This window comes from Gordionus sp. m RMFG-2023, chromosome 1 (genome assembly GCF_954871325.1).
Source record: "Gordionus sp. m RMFG-2023 chromosome 1, tfGorSpeb1-WG-v2, whole genome shotgun sequence".
In the NCBI taxonomy this organism is placed as follows: Eukaryota; Metazoa; Nematomorpha; class Gordioida; order Chordodea; family Parachordodidae; genus Gordionus; species Gordionus sp. m RMFG-2023.
Window position 1 is genome coordinate 74,760,384 of NC_088775.1, and position 24,727 is coordinate 74,785,110.

Genomic DNA, 24,727 nt, shown 5'->3' on the forward strand with positions numbered 1-24,727 from the left:
TTTGCAACCATAAAAAATATATAGATATAAAAATAAATTATGAGATTATTATATGTTATGGTTAGGGGGATAATATTGTGACCTAAAGAAAAGATAGCTAATAATTTTGTATTGTGAATAATTATATTTTAGAAAATAATGTTTATATAAAATGATCACAATCTAAAAAAAAAATTGACACAATTATTGCAGTATTAATAGAAATTTTAAGAAACATTTAAACTTATTCATTATATATATAAATATTCACATTTCTTTAACGGCTTATGTAAATATTTAAAGATTTGCATAAATTATTAATCATATCATATATAATTAAATTAGTGAGTTGTTTTGGTGTGTGATTAAGTTTTCAAAGAATCGTACACGATTTAAGTATATTTGATAGGAAGGAGTTGCTATTCGAAGATGCGTTAAATTTTGAGTCCTTCAAGCTTTTAATGCTAGAATTGGATGAAGGAGTTTGTAAAGATTTTGTCAATTTCTATGATAAAGGAAAAAAAAATAATAAAAATAGGTGATTTCTTTATTCGTTTTCTATGACTATCGGCTCCAATCTCATTCAAAATTTTTGTCTAGCAATTTTTAATATTTCGGAAAATGCAAATTCCTTATCGGGATTCGTATTATTTAACAAAGTATAGTGATATTTATCATTTTTTTATAGTAGGTCTGTCAAATCATTTTATTAATTTAAAAATAACATGTAAAAATTTCTTTATACGTTTTATCCAAACTTAATGATGTCCTTTTTATCCTTATAATATAATATATATTTCTTTTATTTAATATAAATATCTAGGCTTGTTAATCGATCCTTTTAAAAAGATCGAATCACGATCTTTTGAAAAAAAGAGGATCGAAATCCAGGATCGACCTTTTTTTAAAAATAGGATCACGATCCTTTTCTTATTTAAAATTCTGATCAATGCAAAATTAACTAATATAAAAAATAAATAAATATGGTATAAATTTATTGTAATTGAATAATATAATATAAGTATAACAATTAGAATATATTTATTTATAATTAAATTAGCCTTTAATAATAAATTTTTTTCTAATTATCAATTTAAACAGCCACATTTTCCATTAAGTACATGTTTAGCTTCACTGAACAAGCGCTCCATCTAAGTGCTTGATAGTCAAGGTGTTATATTCAATAAATGTTTTTTTTAATTAACATAATTATTAAAAATATTCACTGAATCATCATTAGAATAAAAAAATTTATTAATGGAAAGAGCATTTTGTGACGAGTTTTTCCCCAAAAAGGTATCGATCCATGCATTCATTTGAAGGATCTGCGTATGGATGACCTTGTATATTTTCTAAATGGGCAATTAACCTTTCTTTTAGCAACAAATTTTGTGGCAGATTAATAAAAGGCCAATTGCTTAAATTCTGGGTGAATTATTGATGCCAATATATTGCATAGTGAAGGAAATCTATAATTTTTATTAAATGCATATTTTTATGATCTTTAAAAAATAATAAAAATTGTTTTTAAAAGAATTAATTACTTCTAAATGCCTCTTTAGGTTTGAACTGCTAATCTTTGAAGAAGATATTTTGTTTTTGCATAAAGAGCATTTAGCATAGATCATTGTATGGTTACTTCCATCCGTTTCACATAAAGTAAAATCCTTACGTAAATTATGAAATGGTAAAAGATTCTCATTCTCACTTATATCTGCTGTCACATCAATAGAAGTAGATATATCATCTTCTAAATCTATAATGAAGGACATTATTAAAACCTAGAATTTATAATATAATTAATAAATAAATATAGCTTGTTCTTACAAAAAATTTGGGAAATTGTTGAAATATAAAAATAGGTGGAATGGTGGTTGATAAAATATGATGTAGATAGATATTTTTTTTAAAATAATATTTTAATTTAATTTTCAAAATTTTTGTTTTATTTATTGCTTTTTAAGTAAAAAATAATTTTTAAAAGGATCGGGAACGAATATTTAAAAACTCGATCACGATCCACATTATAAGGTCAGGATCTTAAATCCGAGAAAATTGACAAATTTAGGATCGAATCCAGGATCGGCGATCTTTTGATTCGATCCTTTAACAACTCTGTAAGTATATATGAAACGCAGTTGTTCCTTGTAATTAGAACGACGTTTTTTATAATTCATAAAATAAAACTTAAAAAATTATAAATATATATTTGGTACTTAAAAAGAATATAAAACAGAAAAAATAAAATTCGTTTCGAGTGTTACGTTCCTATCAAAATATGAGTCCTTATATTTCCATGAGATTCAAAACATTTACATCTTCTCAAAGGTGACTACAGGCTCTGCTTTAAATTTTTAACTACCAATCCTCAATCGCCTCTAATAACTTAAAGATCTGTTTAAATTTTAGGTACCAGAGCCTTAATGGCCTGGATTTAAATCTTATAAGGAAATTATAAAATATTGTAATATTAAACAATTAGCAAGTAAATGGCTGTTTAAATAAAACAGTAAATTAATATGAAAGTTAGTTGGTTTTTTTTAAATAGAAAATATTAATATTTTTATTATATTCAAAGATAGATGGTAAATAAAAATCAATATAAATATCGGATCGGCTTTTAGTAATATCGGACCGGTGAAAATTTGGATCGGCACAGCCCTAAATATAAATGAGTTCCCAAAGGAACCATAAAATTTAAAAGCAACCTGAATCTTGATTAGGATATAAAAATTCCTTGAGATCATTTGTAAGTTATAAAAATTCGAACTTTTACAGAGATTTTAAACATTAAAATGGACCGCCACATTAAAAAATTAATTAAAATATTTCAAATATAGAATGCTTCATTTTGATATTTTATGTCCCAAATATTAGTTGTTCAACCAGTAATGGGAGGTATAAATGATGCTGAAATAATCGAAATTATCCCTTTGTCTTGATCAGACGTGCTGACTATAATACGCTCTGGGGAAATCTTTTATTTGAATATCATCTTTCCCCAGAAAATATTGATACCATACACCACTTACTTTAAAGAAATCTGAAAAAATTAATTACTCACTCTCATAGTCGTGCTACTATCAAATTTTTTAAAACTAGCACCTTACAAATGATCCCTAAAAATTTGTATATTGATTAAAAATCCAAATAAAAAATTTCAATATAATTATAATTTCTTTTTTGGAAACTCAATTATATAAATTTTAAAAAAAATCTTTTTAATTAATGACAGAAATTGTCTTATTCCAAATCTTCCATGTGAAAAGTATACTGGGATAAAGGAGCAAAATTATCATTGATTATAAATTTATATTTCAATTCGCGTTTGAATTTTAGGAAATAAAAAAAATAACTTGATGATTGATATTAAACTTTAGAAAAAGATCTTTTAGGAATTTTTAATTAATTTTATTTGAAATTTAAAATAAATAATTAAATTAAAATCCCAATATATTTAAACATTGTTGAACCCGAACTCGTTAAATATAATATTAAATTTGGGGTTATAAACCCAAATAGTTAGGATTAAGGTTTGGTTCGCCAAAAAATGGACTTAAGCGACTTCAAAGTTTAGGATACCTGCAAGGTTTTTTAAAAAAATATTACCAATTTTTGTTCCGTTTTAATCTTTATATTGTTGGCCAATATGTGGAAAGCCTTTTCAACATTTATCCCAGATTTGGCACTCGTCTCTAAGAATGATATACTTTGTTCACTGGCAAGCTTTAAAATAATTTTGATTTATATATATAGAATATAATTAAAACTTAGAATTAAAATATTAGTACAAGATTCATATTTCTATTTTTCCTAAGGTTTAATAAATAGTCTAATATATTTTTTTAATTTATTAAAAAAAATAATTAAATGGTTTTATCAGATTGTCATAAAAAAGGTATTGTATTGAATATTATTTTATTATATGTAAATTAAAATTGGGCAAAAAAAAATGTTATATCCATACTACGTTATATAAATAAAACAATCAGAGTTTGGAACCTATAAAAAATAGTTTCAGTTTCGAACATGTTTCTTTGATATTTGACACGGGTTCGGTTCCATGTTTTTGCCTTTTTTTTGTAAAAACCCGGCTTCTGTAAATCTTAAAATGGGTTTCGGTTGCTAAAATTTTTAAGAGAAGGGTTTAAATTTTTTGATCAGAGCCTGCTCGATGGCAAATTTTTTTTTAGATCTAGGTCCGTTCTATTTTAATGGTATGTTATACTTAAATATTCGACAATAACTTGATAATTTAAATGATGTTTACCAATTTTATTATATTTATAACAAGATAATAAGAAAATAAATATTTCTAACTTCCTGATTTTTTTAAATATAATTATGATATTTCATTCAGGCAAAAAAAAAGGGAAGAATAGGAAGGAAATATAACACTAATATTTTTTTCGGGCCAAGGAGCCTCTATTTTATTAATAATATTACCGCCGGCCCGGCCTGTCATGCAGGACTTTTTCGTAGATTTGTCCGGGTCCCAATTCCAAACTCTGAAAAACACCATTTCCTAGTGTATATGAAGCATTAAAATCTATTACTATCATATATGTATAGATTTATATAGTCGGCCTTCTTTTTTTAAAAAAACTCAGCCTGAATCCTATAAATTACCATCCATTTTATAATCTATCAAGGTAAATTTCATGTTTATATAACCTCCTGTCCCCTTTCCTTGGAGACCTGTCTTAATTGAGCGGGCACATCGCATTTATTTCCGCATATGATTTTCTCGACATTGGACGAAGGGCTACTAATATCTTTGTTAAAATTCGAATTATGGGTCGTGGTGTGCTCTTCTATGTTTCTGATCCAATTTTTAATATTATCGAACGATTTTTCGTTCGTGATATCGTAGACGAGAAGTATTCCCTGATATTTAATTTTTTGAAAGAATAAAAATATATAGTTAGTATACAATAAAATAATGAGAAATAAAAATACACTAAAATGGACAGTTATTTTTTGGTATTTTTTTAACTTATTTACCTTAAGAATAATAACTATTCTAATAAAATTTATAAGAAAATAAAGATTATAAATCTTTGCAGTAACGTTTTGTTGACTATGAAATTCGTTAGCTACCAATTTTTGGATACCGAAGGGACGTATAGGCCTCATATAACTGAACTCATTCTTTAAAAAAAACTATAGTAGGTTAAAATATTTTCTTGCCTGATTTTTTTAAAAATTACCAAAACTGTTGATAACTTAATATTTGAATACTTATGACCTATTTTTATATCTTGTATATTTTTTAGGCATATTATTAAAATTTATTTTGTTTTAAAAAAAGAAGAAAAAAACTATTAATGAAAATAGTGATTTAATCTAGTGTTGTTAAACGACTCATTTTGAACCGATTTTTAAAACGGCTAAATTTTAGCCTAAGAAATATTGTCTAAGGCTCAAGATTTCGCTAATAGATGTCTAGACCCTTGTGCCATCTATGAGCAAAATCTTCAGGCTTGAGTAATATTTGTCTGGATAATATAATGAGTTAGCCGTTTTTAAAAATCGGCTCAAATCGAGCCGTTTAACAATACTAATTTAACCAGGTTATATTGTTTATTTTCGAAGCGTATTTCTATCTAGCTTAAAAACTTATAACTCTGCAATCGGCCCGAAGCCGAAATAGGCCCTTAAAAAATTTATCTATAAACTTGGGGGAAATTTGAAATTAAAAGATATTTTATCCGAGCCGGGCTAAAACAAATAATCCAGCGACCAAGGATTAAGAATAAATTTAAAAATTTGGAGTAGAGCTCGAGCTTAAATAAATTCAGGTCTGGATCGAACTAAAATTGATTTTTTTTTGTCGAATGGATGATATGAAGATCAAATTACAATTCCACCCATGGATCAATTTATGTCCAGTCTAAGCAAAAAAAATTTATTATCATTAATTCTTTGTATATATTCAGCATAATTTTTTTTCAAATATATTTAATTCATATTTTAAATATTTTAAAAATTTTGATAAAGTTTAAAGGATTTATTGCAAATTAAAGTTGCACTAAATATTACTTATATTTGTGATAAAATATTTCATATGAATTGTTACATATTTAATTTAATATAAATTGTGATATGTTGTTTCTGATAATTGTTAGAAATTCGTATATAAAAAAAGATAAAGTTTTACTTAAAATTTTTTAGTGCAGTTAGGTTTAAAATTTCATCCTCGACTATCTACAGGAAAAAAACTATAAAAAAAATTACAGTTACTATGAGTTTAGTTCATTAAATTAATTTTATTTTTGTCTTATTTTTGTTTTGTTCAATTTTGGTTCAAAAAAATTAAGAATAAATTCTATTCGAATTTTAATCGCTTTAATAAAATTCTATTTATTGAATTTGATCAAAATACTTAATATAGATAACGACAAGACTTTATATGAAAAATAACTAAATTATACTAGCAATCATTACTTATTAGATAAAAAAAAAAATACTTTATTTATTTTGTATTTCATTGTTTCAATATTTGCCATAATTAATTGTTAATTATATAATTCTAATCTCAATGTAGTTAGAAATTATTTAATATTCTAAAAAAATAAACTAGTCTGTTAAATTCTGAACTGTTGAACTCTTCTTCTAAAATAAGTTCTGGTTCAGTTAAAAATCTCTGAACCACGTTCGGGTTCAGGGTTTGCAGTCCAGAAAAATAAAGACTTATAAAATTTAGTAAGAATATAAATTTGTTTTATTATAATTAGCATTTACCATAAAAATAATTTTATCATTATAATTAGAATCATATAATACAATTTAAAAAATAATAATCTATGTTTTTTTAAATTTTATAAGATAAAAATCATGATATTTTCTAAGATCTAGATGCTTATATTAGAAGAGCCATTTTTTATGTTTAATTTTGACATTTGACAGTGCATTGCAACTTTTCATGTACTCAATATTGGTATTTGTAAAAAAAACTAGTTTTTTTAAACGTTTCCGTAGTTTAAAATACACTTAATATGATGAATGTCCTGCTAACCATTATTCATTTATTTCATTAAACGAATCAGATGCAGCTTGGAATTTTATTATGATTGATAGATAAGAGATTGGTTGAAGAAATAAAATTAGCCACGTTCCAATGCCATTTTGCTTTCATTTTAAATTTAAAATTGGGAAGGGGGGGGGAGGTTAGAAGAGAGGAAAGAAGTGTTGGTGAAAGTATTACAATAATTATGATTTTCAGGAAGGGATTATAAAAAAACAACCATATAATTATAAATAAATAGTAAACTAATTTAGTTATAATTAATCTTTTTTTAAAATTTTATCAAATAACCAAACACTTTAAAAATGATTAGATTGGTAATTGATTTGTGTAATATTTAGCAATAAAAAATTGATTTATCCTCAGAAAAAGGGTTTACTAACAATATTTATCATAATATAATTTAAAAACTAGCCTCTATCAGAAAAAGACAGGGAGAGTTTTAAAAATTTTAATTTCTGGGAAATGATAAACAATTGCCACAAAACTAATAAGATTATTTTAAATTAAGGGTATTAACGAATATTTTACATTTGTCTAATGCATCAGGACACCCAATTGGGAAAAAACTGTAGCTAAAATAAAAAATAATAAAACAACGATTATTTTATTTGTCAAAAAAATAAATTTGGTTTAAAAGTTTTAATTGAGGATATTCATAATAGTATTCGTTATAGATAATGAATGATTTTCTTTCTGATTCACCAATATAAACTAGCTACATTTTTTTTAAAACAGTTTACACATATCGTCGATTTTTGATTGAGAGTAGGCTTTTTATTTAACTATATAAAATTAGCTCATGACTTATAAATATATATTTTTTCAATAATTATTTGAAGTAAAAATATTATACTAAGGTGAAAATTGGTTTAAATCCTTTAAATCAAAAAAATCGATTTTTTTAATTTTTCAGAAAAATTATCAATTGTCATACTAAATAACATTATCATTCATGATTTTTTTTATAAAAATTAAGGTAAAAATGTATATATCACCATTATCTATATATTTTTTAGTAAAGATAGAAATTACTATTTTTATAAATTATAGGGCATTTGCAGGTGTGTAACAAATGAGGGGATAGTGAATCCCCTCCCCATTGCAAATTTGCCTGGTCTTGCAAATATCAATTTAAGTTAATATTTTTCCCCTACACATCCCCATCCCGCTATTCCCCAAAAAACTGTACCATAGATCATTATAAGGAAGAATTTGAAAGAGAATTCAAATTTTTTTTTGAAAAAAGGATGTCAATAAATAAAGTGAAAACCCCAAATTATTTTTATAAAAATCTAATATAATCAAAGGCCTACAACCAAGTGGACCTAAAGATCTCCAATAAAATTAATGGGGAAAAAATTTATCTAATAGCCCCCCCCCTTAGCAAAATCCTAAATATGCCTATGGGGATTTCTGCTTGGTTTCTTTATGTCTGAGTGTAGTGTTGTTAAACGGCTCGTTTTGAGCCGATTTTTAAAAACGGCTAACTCAATATTTCATCTAGAATACGCAAGTCTGAAGATTTTGTTTGTAGAAGGAACAAAGGTTTGGATATCTATTAGCGAAATCTCGAGGCTTAGGAAAAATTTTCTGGCTAAAATATTGAGTTAGCCGTTTTTAAAAATCGGCTCAAAACGTGGCGTTTAACAACACTATCTGAGTGTATTAAACCAGTGTCTTTTTGTTGAAGGGTACCTTTGTCCAGGTCCTTATCTCCATAACATTTCTGACCAATTATCAAAATATTAATTACCCTCTTTTTTAATCAGTTAAATTGAGCTTAATGTGTCCAAAGCATCAAAAAATTAAATTACCTAACTTTCAAAACTTTAATGAAAATAAATAAACAAACTATTTTTATAAAAATACGAACTTGTCCAAAACATATTTCTATAAAATTTAACATATACAATTTCATTAAAATTTTAAAATTGACAAGTTTTGAAACTTTTCAAATTTTTAAAATGGTTTTGGACATAGTTTTAAGAAACAGGCATATCCTCAATATTTATAGGGGGGGGGGAGTTTATAGATGTTTTTTTTAAATTAAATTTATTGGGTAAATTTAGGTCCCGTTTTGATGAATATGGTTGGATATATTCTTTAAAAAATATTCTTGGTCTTTAATATATTTTGAAATAAAACGTATACTTATTATTTTAAACGTTATTAACTTATATTGTTTTTGTTTATAATACCATATATTGCTCTCATTATGGGGTAAAGAGGGACCAGAGTCAATGGAGAATACCTATCCCCACCCCTGTCATTAATTTTTTTTAAGAATTGATAATGTAATTAGTGATTTTCATTTAGAGTAATTATTACATTGATATTAAACAATTATAAAACAAAAGTATTAAAATTGGTTCAAAATGCAAAATTGATATAAATAAATTAAAATCACCATCGCGCCTCTATAATATGCTGTAGTTATTGTTCTAAATCTTTCATGGCCTGCTGTATCCCTAAACAAATATTAATCTATTAAATATTTTAAAAAAATTTACCAAATTTGTAATTTTATTTTTTTCCCATCTATTTCTATAGTTTTTATTTTAAAATCAATACCTAAAAAGTAATTGAAGCATAAATATTAATGTACTATCTTACCTATTGTTGCTATAAATGTAGTATTAAATGCATCATCAGAGAATCTAAATAAAAGACATGTTTTACCAACACCTGAATCTCCTATTAATAAGATTTTAAATAGGTAATCATAAGGCACTTTAACAGAAGTGTTAGACAATGACATATTTATTTAAGTAGTTATTAAAGATAAAAGCACTTGATCAATAAATAACAAAATGCTTAAGCATTTTTGTTGAAGCGTGATTTTTTATATCAGGTGGAAAAAGGATTGAATTATTCATAAATGTTAGATTCTTCCATTATTTAGGGGTATCTTACGATCGATCACTATATCATTAATCGCAATGTTATGTCATTTTATTGGAACATCATGCATTACTTAATGTGATTGTGACATGATAATGCTTAACTTTATAAATTTTAAAAAGAATATTTTATATTAATGCCTATAAAAGTTATTTTTCTAGCACCATGCAATCAAAAACCTCCACATTTATAATAAATGATTATGGTATATTGTTTGGCATGAATATGCGTTTGCTGATAGAATTTTTAAATCTAATCTAACCATTTTAAATGTTATCAAGAAATAGTTTATTTGGAAAATAATATCTATGATTGTATGAACTATTTAGGTCTGATCGATGTTTAGCAATATCATTCTATTATAATAGGTTGAAGTAATAATTTTTCAGCAATATATTTTGCCCTATTTCCTGAAAATTTAATACTCCAAATAAATTTATCCCATCCCTAGCCTACCTCTCTTAAACTAACTATTCCTACCCCAGACTCAAGTGGACGCTATAGACAGGTGTAAAATATTTGTTCATTTATAATCCAGAAACGTTCTTGGAATTTCGAACATATTCTCAGGAGTTATGGGGATTAAATCAAAATTTCCATAAAAATTTTAAATTATATTAAATTATCATTAGAAAAAAGTTTTAAATACATTGATTATTTGCTAATTGATTATCTATATACCATAACCCAATATTTTTATTTTCCTCAAGGCCTTTTTAGGTAAACTAATTTAATCTGATATCCTAACCTAATAAATAGTGTTGTTAAAAATGCTGATTTAGGACGATTCAGAAAAAAAAGACCCATCAAATATTAAATATCCTATAAGTTAATATTTGAAATTTTTTCTCATTTCTTTTAATATTTTATGTGTAAATTGTTTTTGATTATATTTCCTGAATTTAGTAGATATCAAATAAGCAAAAAAAAAAGAATTTATAAATATAAATAAGAGTAACCTGCAAAGATACGAATTAAAAGGTTTTATTTTTATGGGTTTTAAATTTTCAGGCCAGTTTTGGTCCTTAATTTCTATATTTTCATTTATCAACTTGGCACCAATGATATCATTGCTTGGCACTTAGCGTTTTTTTTCAGTTAATATGTCAGTTAATATCTAATGACATTAAATTATTTATATTCTAAATCAAAGATTAGTTAACTTTTAATAGGACAGAAAAAATAGTGAAAAACTAGATATATATAAATTTTATTTTATATGATTTGTTTATTATTTTTTATCAAGCTAAAACATAAGCATAGCCAAACAGGGTGGAGGGAGGTGCAAGTGCCCCCTCCCCCATTCCCTTCAAAGTATCAATCAGAATTCTTATATAAAATTATTCTTCGTTGTCCGCGGAAAGAATACCCATGTCAAATTGGATAACGAATAATTTTTTATCTAAGTGAAATAATGATCATATATTGACTCAAAATCGACATTTATCTTATACAATATAAATAATAAATAATCTCTAAAATAAAAAAAATAGGACTCATCCTGAGTCTTAAAAATTATACAATTTAAAGTCAAATGCTCCGTTGTTACACGGCCAAATAATTACGCGTAAATTAAATTATAATAAAAATAAAATATATATGCAACAAAATAAAGAAAAAAACACCAAATATGACAATTTTATTTACTTGCTAATAAGGATGGGTTTTTGTGGGTCACAATATTTATCGAAATTATTTATTTTTGGAACTTTCACTATTAGTTGGATTGATTTGTAGGATGAGACAGAGAAGATATCTCCCTAGTATTTCTTTATCTAAGCTGATTTGAAAGAAGAAAATATACCATAAAATTGTAACATCTCCCATCTATTTGGAAATTATACTTAAATAATATTCATCTTGTTAATTATCTAAGTAAAAATTAATAATTGGCTATCCTTTCGTCAGATCCGATCGTTTTTATATTCGTAGTATCATCAGTTATTCGCATAGAAAAAGAAAATGAGGAAAGAATGCAGTGTCTACATGGCATGCGTAGGTAGGAGACAAATGTCTCCAAAATATATTGGAATTTTGGGGGTAGGTATAGATTTTTGGGGGTAGATATTTTTTTTAGGGGGTATGCTCTAATTTTTGGGAGTATGTTTTGATTTTTGAGGGGTAGTTTTTGACTTGAATTATAATCTTTTTAAATTCAATAATAACAGAAATTAAAAAACTATAAACTTTTTTTACAATAATATTTTACAATTTTACACGTAAAATAATTCTTATTTGTTAATTTTCTAAAAGTATGGAGGTTAATCGATTAATTTTAATAATAAATTTTAGTAAGAATATAATACATTTAAAATTTTAACAAAATACTTTAAATATCTATATTATAATTTTCCGATGTCCTCACTACGTCATCGCTACGTTATGTCATCGCTACGTTATGTCATCGCTACGTTATGTCATCGCTACGTTATGTCATCGCTACGTTATGTCATCGCTACGTTATGTCATCGCTACGTCATGTCATCGGTACGTATTTATTTTTATTTTTTTATTTGTTGATTTTATTTATTTGTTGATTTTATTTATTTATTTTATACAAACAGATAAATGGAATTTCGAGAATTGATGGTGTACACACACCTAACATGGATTGAGAAAAATCTTCTTTGAATTGATATAAACAATATTCCCTCAACTTTCTAAATATGAATGAAGATGTTAATAAAAAGATTCAGGCTAATATTTCACTTAATCCTTTCTTTATTTTTTAGATTACCTTATCAATTTTCATCTCATATTATCAATTACACATTAATGAAATCTCTACAAGTTACTCAACTTGTATATTTATTTTGAACATACTCACAATTTTTGTCAGTACTTACATTACAATTTTTTATACTCATATTTTTATTTCATAACCAATAATTAAGAAGATAATCAAGTATAATCAAGTATATTCAAATATTTAAATATTCTTATCCTAACTTATTTATAATCTCCAATCCTTATAAATAACTCTTTCTTTATTTTTTTCCCCTCTCTTAATGAATTTATTTATCACTAAATTTTATTATCTCATTCTTTTCCTTCTATCTCTATTATCTATAAACCACTATTTCTCAAAACCTTATCAATTCCTTTAATTTAATTTTATTTAATATAATAATTTATACCTTCTTTTTTCCCCCCTTTTTTAATTACCTTACAATTAATTAACCTTAATCTTAATAACATTACATATATCATGTTATTTTTTTAACTTTTAGAATATCATTAAGTCCCCCAAAAATTTTTTTTGATGATAGCCCTCAAACTACTAGAAATATGCATGTAATATTGACCCATCTACCGGTTTTACATTATTTTAATGTTTGTTTTATTTCAACAATAGTTTATTTATATTTTACCTGATTTCTTTATTTGTCTAGGCTAACCCTAATCCCTCACATTGCTACAAAACATGATGAATCTATTATTAAAAATAAGCAAAGAAAATAATGACGATTAAACAAACGCCTTACCCGTTCTAGAGTTACTAGTAGACAAAATAATAAAGAACTACGCTTGAAATGAACTCAGATGGAGGTTTATTTTGTTTTTTTTATCTTATGTTTTATATCTATGTTTATTTTATTTTCACCCAGTTCTCCAAATGATATTTCTATCACCACTACCACAATCAGGGTTGCCAGGTCAAAATTTTCAAATTGCGGGAGAAATTTGGTATTATGCGGGAGAAATATGAAAATTGCGGTAGAAATATAAAAATTGCTAAAAAAAATTTTTGCGGGTCGGCCTGGATTTTGAATTGACTTAATTATCCGTCTATTATTTTTAATAATTAGTTTATATAAATACAAAGTCGTATTTTTCAAAATAAAATAACATCTTGATTTATTAAAATATAATAATTTATAAAAAAAACCAACGATCTTTTTTAAATATAAAAGAATGTAAACAAGATAAAATTTTATTAAAAAAAACGATTTTAATTCTACAATTAAAAATATTTTTTATGTGAATGTCCCGCAAAACCACCGCAATTGGATATCTACCGTGTGTGTGTATAATTATAGGGATAGGCGCTTAATTATCATATTAGTTTAAATACATAATAAGGTACTCCAAAAATAAGAAATAATATAGATGCAACTACAGTTGCGGCAATTGTAATCACTTATCTTGTAGTACAACATTCGCAGAGATACTTATCATCACAAAGTTGGTAGAATCTTTTTCCCATAATATTTAACGACTCTAATATAAATGAAAACTATACCTATGGAACAAAAATGAGCAAGGCCATCATCAATGTTTTAAAATCCAGGAGGTCAATTCTTGACGATTTGAAAGATGGGCATACATATGCAATTCTAACAGATGCATAGTGATCTGCATCGTGCCTAATTTTTTAAGCCCGGCCCGGCCCAAATTTTTTTTAAAAAAGTTTTCCCGGCCCGGCCTGATGAACCCGAATTTTTTTTATTCATCCCAAAGTAAAAATTATATGTCCGCCCGATAGAAATTAATTTTTTTTAGCTTTTAGTTTATTTTTTATATTTAACATTTTGTATTTTCTTAGTAACAGACAATTTATTTAGTATTTAATTATTTATTTAAAATACTATCAAAAATGCCTATAAACCAAGCAAATAATAATTAAAATGTTAAATTACACAACTATATATTAGATTCATATTTATAATTATCATTTAAAAATATGAAAGCATCAACATTTTCAGGTTTCAGTCTATTTCTTCTTTCTTTTAATAGCCTTCCAGTCTTTGAAAAAGTTCTCTCTGACGTTGTGGACGTTGCAGGAATGGCTAAAATTTTTCCAGCCAATTTCGTCATCTTTGGTAATCTAATTTCATTTTTGCTCCACCATTTTAATATATCTTTTTCTGGATCTATATTTTCTTTATTCTCTTTTATATTCAAATTCTTATAAATTTCAAGCTCATCTGTTTCTTTTTTTTCAAATTCTTCCTCATTGTCCTCCCATCTTTCATATTCATTGTCTGATATATAAAAATAAGATAAATAGAACAATTTTAAATGTACCTTTAGATCTTTTAGGAGATTCCATAATTTGAGAAACGCCTTGTATATCCAAATCTATAATATCAATTGAAGGTTTACAATATTCTTCAGAATTAATTATATTTTTGACTGAACTTTCTACTTCTAATATTTCCATTGATGATAACATTCTTAATTCTCTATATTTGGGGCATAAAAATGTCACTATTTTATGCAAAATATCGATTTTAAATTTAGATAATAAAAATTTTTTTAAAATGGTTTTTATTTGTTTTATTTCATTGTTTTGAAAAGTATCATTTATATCCTCGTGAAGAATATTATTAAAGCATAGCAGTACTTTATATAAAGTGGGATTAATATCTCCTTCTAGTTCTTTAGTAGCTTTATCAAAAGGATGTAAAATATCAATCAAATTTTTAAAAATAGATTTCTCCAAGTTTTCCATTTTATTAATATCTCCCTTGGATGTTAAAAATTGACGATGTCATCATATTGGTTATAAATAGATTTCAACATATATAATTTCGAATTCCATCTTGTTTCGATATCTTTTTGTAATGTTTTGTCTAAATATTGATTCATGCTGCTTTGTTTAAAATACATGGTTAATTTTTTAGCAGAAATAAGGGTTTGATATATTGAAAAGAATAAGGACACTAACGATATGGCGCGAGGTGCGAGTCAGTAAAAATATATTTTATTAACTAACTTCTTTTTCTTTTCTTAAGGTATATATACATTTTCTAAAATATAAATTAGAATATATATAAATACAAAAAGTAAGGTTACGAAAAATAATAAGTAATATAAGTTGAATTACAAAAATAAAAAGTTGAATTGAAAAGATAAATTTGAATTCATAAAAAGTAATACAAGTTGAATTTGAATTCCTAACAAAATAAAAATATAATGAATATATGCTATATAAATTAAAATATATTACTATTCAATAATCAATATTTTAATTTATTAATTTCTATAATATAACATATATATTAGGAGCGATAATTTTCAAAGATTGTTCCTTAAAGGTATTTCGAATAACTGTATTTAACAGATGTGCGCTGCAATTTTTTTCTAGGGCTTTAATTATATTAGCTCCTTGATCAGATATAAATATTATATTTTTCACTTGATCGGGAATTATTCCAATTGCAGCAAAATTTTGTAGCATTTCCTTATGTATGTTCGCGGCGGTTTTTTTCTCTTCTTTAAACTTACTCATAAATAAAACATGTTTATATAAGGTTTCACCTTCGATATAATGAATTGAAACAGTTAAATAGGAAAACTTTTTAAAGGAATCTGTCTACATATCAGTGGTGGCAGAGCACTTTTTATCAAATAATTGAACATTTATTTTATTAACCAAATTTGTTCTAATTTGATCGGTCATAACTATAGCATTTCTCGTTAAAGTAGTTGGATGGGGAATAATTTCGCTACAGTCAATATTACCGTAAATGGAGCCAATTTGAATAAAATTTTGAGCCATTTTTATAAAGCCATCTCCAGAAAGGCACGCATGTCCTTGGCGCAATAATAGATCATGGTATCACATATTTTCTTTTTAATAGTTAAGGAAGAATTTATATCTATGGTTTTCTTTTGAATATATCTAGTTATTTTAGGAATAGAGGAATCGTCATTCTTAACGCACTTGTGACGTCTTAAATGAGAATTTCCAGATGTACTTTTATTTTGTAATATATTATTACATTTTTGGCATTGGACATAATCAAGTTTTTAGTTTTTATCATCAAATATGTCTTCAAAATTTTCCCATGTATTGCTTTTACCTAAATGGGGCTTATAAATATATGTTCCATTTTTTTATATGATTTTTTAAAAAAATAAAATCCATTTTTAAATTATAGTTAAATTTTATAAAAAATATTACAATTTAAGTTTTATAAAAAAAATTACAATTTAATTTTTATAAAATAAAATTTTTTAATTTATTATACCCAAAATAAAAAATATATGACATGACATATGGTGCCTAGTTTTTAACTAAATAAAATTAAATATTTTTATTTTACAAATAAAAATTGTTGCCGCCTTGTTTCTTAGAAAAAATTTCAAAAGTTTAATTATATATTTATTTTAGATACATAAAAAATTGGACCCAATTTATTAATTATATTTTAAAAATTTTTTCAAGGCCCGGTGTAGGATTGTGAAATCAATACCCATTGTAGTTTCAATACCGTATTGATATTATCATTGTAGATTCAATACCGTAGTGATATTTTAGTATTGTAGAATCAATACCGTATTGATTTTTAAGGATGTTTTCATCGCTTCAAATATATCGGCGGCCATTAAAATTGTAAAATATCTATTCATTATATATTTTACATCGTTTCAAATATATTGGGGGCCATTAAAATTTTAAAATATTTATTATTATATATTTATTCATCGCTTCAAATATATTGGGGGCCATTAAAAATTTAAAATAAATATTATTATATATTTATTCATCGCTTCAAATATATTGGCGGCCATTAAAATTATAAAATATTTTTTATTATGTATACTCTTCATCGGATATGTCAATATTTAAAAAATGAGACTCAGATTAAATCGTAGCATTTAATTTTTTAAAAAATATTATGATCAATGGATTCAAAATAGCATGGCTTTAGAAAATAATAATATGATAAAAACATGCTTGCTATGAATATTTGAAAATCAACATGAAAAAATCAAAATGGACGGAAAAATAAATGATTATTCGAAAATTTGTCAAACATACACATGAATTATATGAATAAAATTCAAGAGTATAAGAAAGAAGATATACACTCATTATGCAGAAACATGCTCAAGCTGAAAATATTCTCAGATAAAATATGAAGATAAATGGAATTGGAGAAAAAACGTAAAATTTTGGAGAATCGATAATACGTTTAATGGACTTTACTTAATTTGAAATGAAATAATTCATATGGTTACATGAGAAGTAGTTTGATAAATGGATATTGAAAATGGTAGTGATTGGAGAAATCGTATATACCACTCAGAATTATAACCTAAACTTTTTGTTGTGAAAATACAATGATTGTTGTCTCAAAGCACAAGTATCAATTTTTATTTTATATTTTGATATGTTTTAGCAGCTGTGGATTATATATGATGGAATTTCACCGCGTACTATAAAAGTACCCAGGTTACTTCTTCCAGATATATATTTTACATATATACTTTACTCAATATTTCTATAAAACCTTATTCCTAGCACATAAGATAAAAATGAGAACTAAGTTCCTTAAATTCTTTAAACCAATTCTCTTAATTATAATCAATTTAAGTATAGACCCAATCTCTTATATAATCAAATTTAATATAGTCTTAAATCCTTTAAGACCTTAATTTCTAATACAATCAAATACAAGTAATTTTAGCATAAAATATATTTTTAAGACTAATTTAACTAATTTATTCACCATCTCACTTTCTGTTTAATCTCCCCTCCTCCATTTTATTTTATTTATTTTAAATCTCCCCTCCATATCCTCCATTTTAATTCAGAATTCCAACTTATTTTCTATTTATTCATATGCATACTCAATCTCTTATATAATCAAATTTAATATAGTCTTAAATCCTTTAAGACCTTAATTTCTAATACAATCAAATACAAGTAACTTTAGCATAAAATATATTTTTAAGACTAATTTAACTAATTTATTCACCATCTCACTTTCTGTTTAATCTCCCCTCCTCCATTTTATTTTATTTATTTTAAATCTCCCCTCCATATCCTCCATTTTAATTCAGAACTCCAACTTATTTTCCATTTATTCATATGCATACTCAATCTCTTATATAATCAAATTTAATATAGTCTTAAATCCTTTAAGACCTTAATTTCTAATACAATCAAATACAATTAATTTAAACATAGAATATATTTTAAGACTAATTTATCCACCATCTTACTTTCTGTTTAATCCCCCCTCCTCCATTTTATTTTATTTTATTTATTTTTAAATCTCCCCCTCCATATCCTCCATCTTAGATCCCATATAATTTCGCCGAGTCCCTTTTATTATTATTTATTTATGTTTATTTTTGTTTGTTTTCTTTTCCTTATATTTCCAACATAACTTTACTTTAATTTAATTTATAAATTCTAGAAATTTGAATACAATAAATAAACAACATGCAAATTACAAAATTATTATGATCTCCATGTTTTCCTATTTTAATTATTTTATTTAATTTTCTGTAATAAATAAGATATCGAAACGGAAATAACTAGAATAGTTCTACATAATTATTTTCTTTTCACCCATTTATATTTAAGAAATTTTCTGCCATATTTAAAACTATTTTAAATTATTTTAAATTTACCCAATCACTCGGATCCCAGTAAACACTCCGGACTAAAGGTTATTATTTCGCTTATTTATCTTCTCTTCATAATTTTTTTTCCTTTTTGTCGCTTTCACCCAAATTTATCTTATAAAAGATTTAATTTTCTTAAAATATATAGTTTTCTAACTATATTTAGTCCTTCACGTAACTCTTTAGCTCAAGCAAAATACAAGTTCAGAAAAATTTCTTTACCAAACCTTACATCATGAATCTTAACTCCTCCGTTAAAACTATGCTAAACGGGTCTCTTTTCTTGTCCTCCTTAAATATTAATGGCATCAAATATAAAATGTCAATTCTTATGACGCTATTATCAAATGACTCTACCGACATAATAGGATTATAGGAAACCCACTCCCCCGACAACCATTCGGCCCAATTTACAAATTATATATACTATAGCTCTGGAACCACGAACAATAAATGGTCAGGTGTGGCCTTCCTTATCAAAAATAAGCTCAAAAAATACATTATAAAATTTGTCCCTATAACCGAAAGAATTGCTGTACTATACCTGAACACCGCCTACAAACCCACCATCCTCCTCAATGTTTACGTCCCCCCTAAACTCACAGAAAGAATGTTATTCCTAGAACATCTAGATAACGTGATAAGCTCGCTACCAAAAAGATACAATATCATAGCTATGGGAGACTTCAATACTAAGATAGGCCACGACATAACATACAAAGTAAGCAATACTATAGGCCACACAACAGTATATAACAGCAACGATAAAGATGGAAAAAAACTACTCCAAATATGTTTTGATAACAACCTAAAAATTGAAAACACGTTCTTCAAACATAAACCTCCTCACCTCATGACCTTCTCAAGGGGCGGCCACTCCTCCCAAATTGATTTCTTCCTATCCAATATCCATAGCTGGTTTGCAGATGTAAAGGCTATCCTAAACATAAATATATCAGATCACAAACTGATCAAAGCACATATAATAATACGTAGTGATGAATGGAGAAACAATAATACCAGGCGCATCCATAGCACAATACGTACAACGCCAGAACAACCTACCAAATGGCACTTCACTAATATTAACAAAACAACCTATAATGAAACAATATGCTCAGGCCTAGCTAGGATTATTCAGCTCTTCCCTACCAAACCATTAGAAGAATGTTGGTCAGACTTCAAAAGCGCGATTTTCCATGCATATAATAATCTCAACCACAGCCAAATACCAAAAAGAGAATGGCTCTCAGCAAATACAAAAAACTTAATCCTATCGATAAAAAATGATAGAAGCCGCAATTTAGAACTATGGAAACGCATTTAGAGATTACTACGTAGCGATCGTAGGATTTTCCTAGCAAAGAAAGCTGAAGAAATAGAAATAGATATGAGGGACAACAAAACTCATGACGCCTACAAAAAGCTCAAACACTTCTGCAAACCAGCATGCTTTAAGAAATTACCAATACTTACTTTACAAGGAGGTAACAAATATACAGACCCTCAGGAGCAAATGGCCATCTGGACAGACTTCTATATGTCAGCCTTTGAGTCCAGGATCCCTTCCAAGATAGTGAGCCCCCAACGGACAATCTTGCCATTATGCCACTCTGATTTCTCCCAGAGCCATAAACAAACTAAAAAACAATAGAGCCCCTGGCTCTGATGGGATCAGGAATGAACACATGAAAGCCGCTCCAGAGAGCATTTCCAAATATCTATTAGCCATATTCACCAAAATATGGCATTCAGGCAAAACCCCAGATGATTGGAATAAATCCACAATCTGCAACTTCCCCAAGAAACTTCATCCTTCATCTTTCGCAGACTACAGGGCCATTGCTCTCACCTCCACAGTCTCAAAGGTGTTCATGGTGCTCCTGAAGAACAGAATTCTTGATTCTACCAAAAACCTCCTTTCAAGTAATATTTGCGCATACAGACCAAATAAGAACATCAATGAACCCATCCTAGCTCTTAAAATCTATCTACAGAAGTGTTTTAGATATAAACTTCCTCTTATATTTACTTTCATAGACTACAACAAAGCCTTCGACAACGTGAAACACAATGCCCTCTGGGAGACTCTAGAAGATTGCAATATCGATCCAAACATAATTAAAATTTTGAAGTACCATTACAATAACTCTTGGGCCAAATTACAGCTAGGCCAAACTTTCTCACCTTACTTCAAGATTAAAAGAGGGGTAAAACAAGGCTGTGTACTATCACCTATTTTGTTCAATATAATCATAAACCAAATTTTAAAGGAAACCACGAGCACCATGAACCTAGTAGATATATCATCAAACAATAATAATATCAATCACCTAAGAATCATCTCATACGCAGATGATCTAGTTTTAATCACCAAATCAAGAGATGAGACAATAGACTTACTAACAAGTCTATGCTTTCATAGCAACAAAGTAGGTTTAACCATAAACTTTAATAAAACTTTTATTATGCCATCCCCAGAGGCGTCTATAAATAACTTAACATTTGAGGGAAATGAAATTAAAATAGTTAACAATTTTAAATATCTTGGCGTACTTATCGATAATAAAGGAAATATCAGCGGTGAAATCGAAGCCCGACTAAAAAACGCCAAAATAACCTCTATGAAATATTACAAACTATGGACAGCAAGAGAGATCTCAGTCAAAACGAGGCTCCGAATTTTTAACGCCACAGTCATTCCAGTCCTCCTCTACGGCAGCGACACTTGGGAAATAAATAAATCTCAGACAAAGAAAATACAAGTTTTCGTAAACCGCTGTCTGCGCCAGCTCAACGGTATTTTCTATCCAAGAATAATTTCGAATGCCAGCCTATGGCGAATCTCAAAAAATGTCCCGATCGAGACTACTCTCAAAAAAAGGCACATTCAACTTTTTGGTCACACCATCAGAAACTTCAGACAAAACATAGTCCATGAAGCTATAATCTGGCTCGAGTCTCATGAAGGTAAAACATACGGTAAATACAAGTCATATTGGCTATACAGAACGATAAAAGCATAAGCCTAAATCTGACGATGGAACAATTCATACGTCTAAACAATAATAAAAGCTCAATAAAAAAGCTTCTAAAAATCAAATCGGGCTACCTGCTCCCTCCAAATCTCTTAGCCCCCCCCCCCCAGCAACATAAGCACCACTTTCCTCCCGCCATGGTAAACATACATTTATCTATTTGTTTATAAAACTCTTCATGTACCTAACCTTGATATAATTATCCAAAATATACTTAACTCACTAATCTAATATTCTTAAATAGTAAGGCAGATTTATTTAAAAAATATATCATATTTATATTAAATAAACAAATTCAATATAGACCATAAACTTAAAATTTACCAATACCCCTCCCTATAATTTACATTTTACTTAATCGGGTACGGGCTTTTCTCTCTCTTCTTATTTCCCGTAGGCGTTTAAGCAAGTGGTTTCGCCTCTTGCGCGCACAGGTAACTGCAGCCTGCCCAAGAACTGTGGATGGGCTCATCTCATAGGTTACCCCCAAATTTCTTAACCCAATTAGATGGGATGAGATAGTCCAAGCGTAGCTCTGCTGTTTCATATAGCGATAAAGGGTAATTGCGCTTATTATGACGTATGACGTATTCTTCATCGCTTCAAATATAATGGCGGCCATTAAAATTATAAAATATTTTTTATTATATATATTTTTCATCGCTTCAAAAATATTGGCGGCCATTTTCGATTTGTAAAAATTTATTTAAAATAGATTTAAATGATTATATAAATGATTTTCTATTCTTTTATATAATTTTTTAAGGGAGTTTATTTATTTTACAATTCTTAATATCCTATATTAATTTTATTTGTTTAATATATACAAGTTTTCTTCATACCTCATATTATTGAAATCTCAAGCTTTAAAATTTTAATAGACAAAAGTAAGCTAATCACAAACAAATAAGGGTTTCTATTACGTCAAAGGATCTCAATCACTCACTCTGATTAATCGTTTCCTCTTGGCTTCTTAAAATCGTCATTTTATTTATTAGATGTATATATAATTATTGCAGAAAATTTTAAATAAATAAAATGTATACAAATTTTCTTCATACATCGTATTATTGGAATCTCAAGCCTTAAAATTTTAATAGACAAAAGTAAGCAAATCACAAACAAATAAGGTTTTCTATTATGTCAAAGCATCTCAATCACTATCTATTACTCTGATTAATCATTTCCTCTTGGCCTCTTAAAATGGTCATTTTATTTATTAGATGTATATATAATTATATTTTTAGCTTATTAAAATTTAACACTTATATTTATGGAATACAAAATTTTTTATACAGATATAAAATTAGGTTTAAAATCAAATCTTAATGTTTAAATTATTCTTTTAAACTGAAACAACTATTTTTGTTTGTATATATATATTTTATTACAATAATATTAAAACTGGCTGATTTCTTAATACTTTAAATAAAAAGGATATTGTTACATTATAGGAACTAATAAATTAAAATATTGGTTATTGAATAGTAATATATTTTAATTTATATAGCATACATTCATTATATTTCTATTTTGTTAGGAATACAAATTGCCCTATATATCACGTAAATTCAACTTGTATTACTTTTTATGAATTCAAATTTATCTTTTCAATTCAACTTTTTATTTTTGTAATTCAACTTATATTACTTATTATTTTTCGTAACCTTACTTTTTGTTTTTATATATATTCTAATTTATATTTATAGAAAATATATATATACCTTAAAAAAAGAGAAAGAAGTTAGTTAATAAAATATATTTTTACGACTCGCACCTCGCGCCATATCATTAGTGTCCTTATTCTTTTCAGATATACATAATTTTATTTCAAAAAAACAAGAAAAATATTATAAAAAGAAAATATATCCCAAAAAAGGAAACATAATTATCACAAAAAATTGAGTGTATATTACACTATAATACGATTAAAATGATCTGATGATGCATTTATTAAATATATATTTAAATTAAAATTTTTTATACAGTCCATTTTTGATAATGCAGAATATGTAATATATTTCATTTCCATTTTTACAATAAATAATAATTGGCGTCTGGAAAAACGTAGCAGATGCTACGATATCTAATTCATACGCCCACGTTCCAAGTTGATGTTTTTTTGTATCCACCAAATGTTTTATTATGTCCTTCCCCATAAAATCAGTAAAAATATCATTATTCCAACAGCATCATATAAGAGATTATAGATCCCCTTATAATTGCATGGTGATCCTCGCTGCCTGTGATCTCTTTGCTCAAGCAGCGATTCGGACATTTTTCCACCCTTTCTATCCGCACGTCGTGAGTTCCAGATCAGTTCAGGACCTGTTGCCCGACTTCATTAGGGATTTTATCCTTTTGCCTTTTTTGATAATCCCTTTTTTGTCTATCTTGGGCAACAAGTATATTT

At 26.7% G+C, this 24,727-nt stretch overlaps 2 protein-coding genes across 2 annotated transcripts; one reads left to right on the forward strand and one right to left on the reverse strand.

The window, feature by feature from the left end:
- Position 1: 1 nt before the first annotated feature.
- On the reverse strand, positions 2-9,831 carry LOC135922473 (ras-related protein Rab-8B-like). Its single transcript, XM_065456838.1, has 6 exons — positions 9,623-9,831; positions 9,520-9,580; positions 9,417-9,477; positions 4,654-4,866; positions 3,589-3,705; positions 2-484 (listed from the first exon to the last, which is right to left on the reverse strand). The coding sequence occupies exons 1-6, from the start codon at positions 9,765-9,767 to the stop codon at positions 353-355; spliced, it is 729 nt and encodes a 242-aa protein (XP_065312910.1). The 5' UTR covers positions 9,768-9,831; the 3' UTR covers positions 2-352.
- A 9,680-nt stretch (positions 9,832-19,511) lies between these two features.
- Positions 19,512-20,603, forward strand: LOC135930195 (uncharacterized). The gene is made up of 2 exons (XM_065466977.1): positions 19,512-19,549; positions 19,709-20,603. The coding sequence occupies exons 1-2, from the start codon at positions 19,512-19,514 to the stop codon at positions 20,601-20,603; spliced, it is 933 nt and encodes a 310-aa protein (XP_065323049.1).
- The last annotated feature ends 4,124 nt before the right edge of the window (positions 20,604-24,727 follow it).

Bases quoted from the DNA above. Each gene is read 5' to 3' on its own strand.
- LOC135930195 (XM_065466977.1), top strand. From the start codon at position 19,512: ATGAATCTTAACTCCTCCGTTAAAACTATGCTAAACGG. The intron at 19,550-19,708 runs GTCTCTTTTCTT...TATATACTATAG, and splicing joins GTTAAAACTATGCTAAACGG to CTCTGGAACCACGAACAATA.
- LOC135922473 (XM_065456838.1), bottom strand. From the start codon at position 9,767: ATGTCATTGTCTAACACTTCTGTTAAAGTGCCTTATGATTACCTATTT. The intron at 9,581-9,622 runs GTAAGATAGTAC...ATTACTTTTTAG, and splicing joins TACATTTATAGCAACAATAG to GTATTGATTTTAAAATAAAA. The intron at 9,478-9,519 runs GTAAATTTTTTT...ATATTTGTTTAG, and splicing joins AAAATAAAATTACAAATTTG to GGATACAGCAGGCCATGAAA.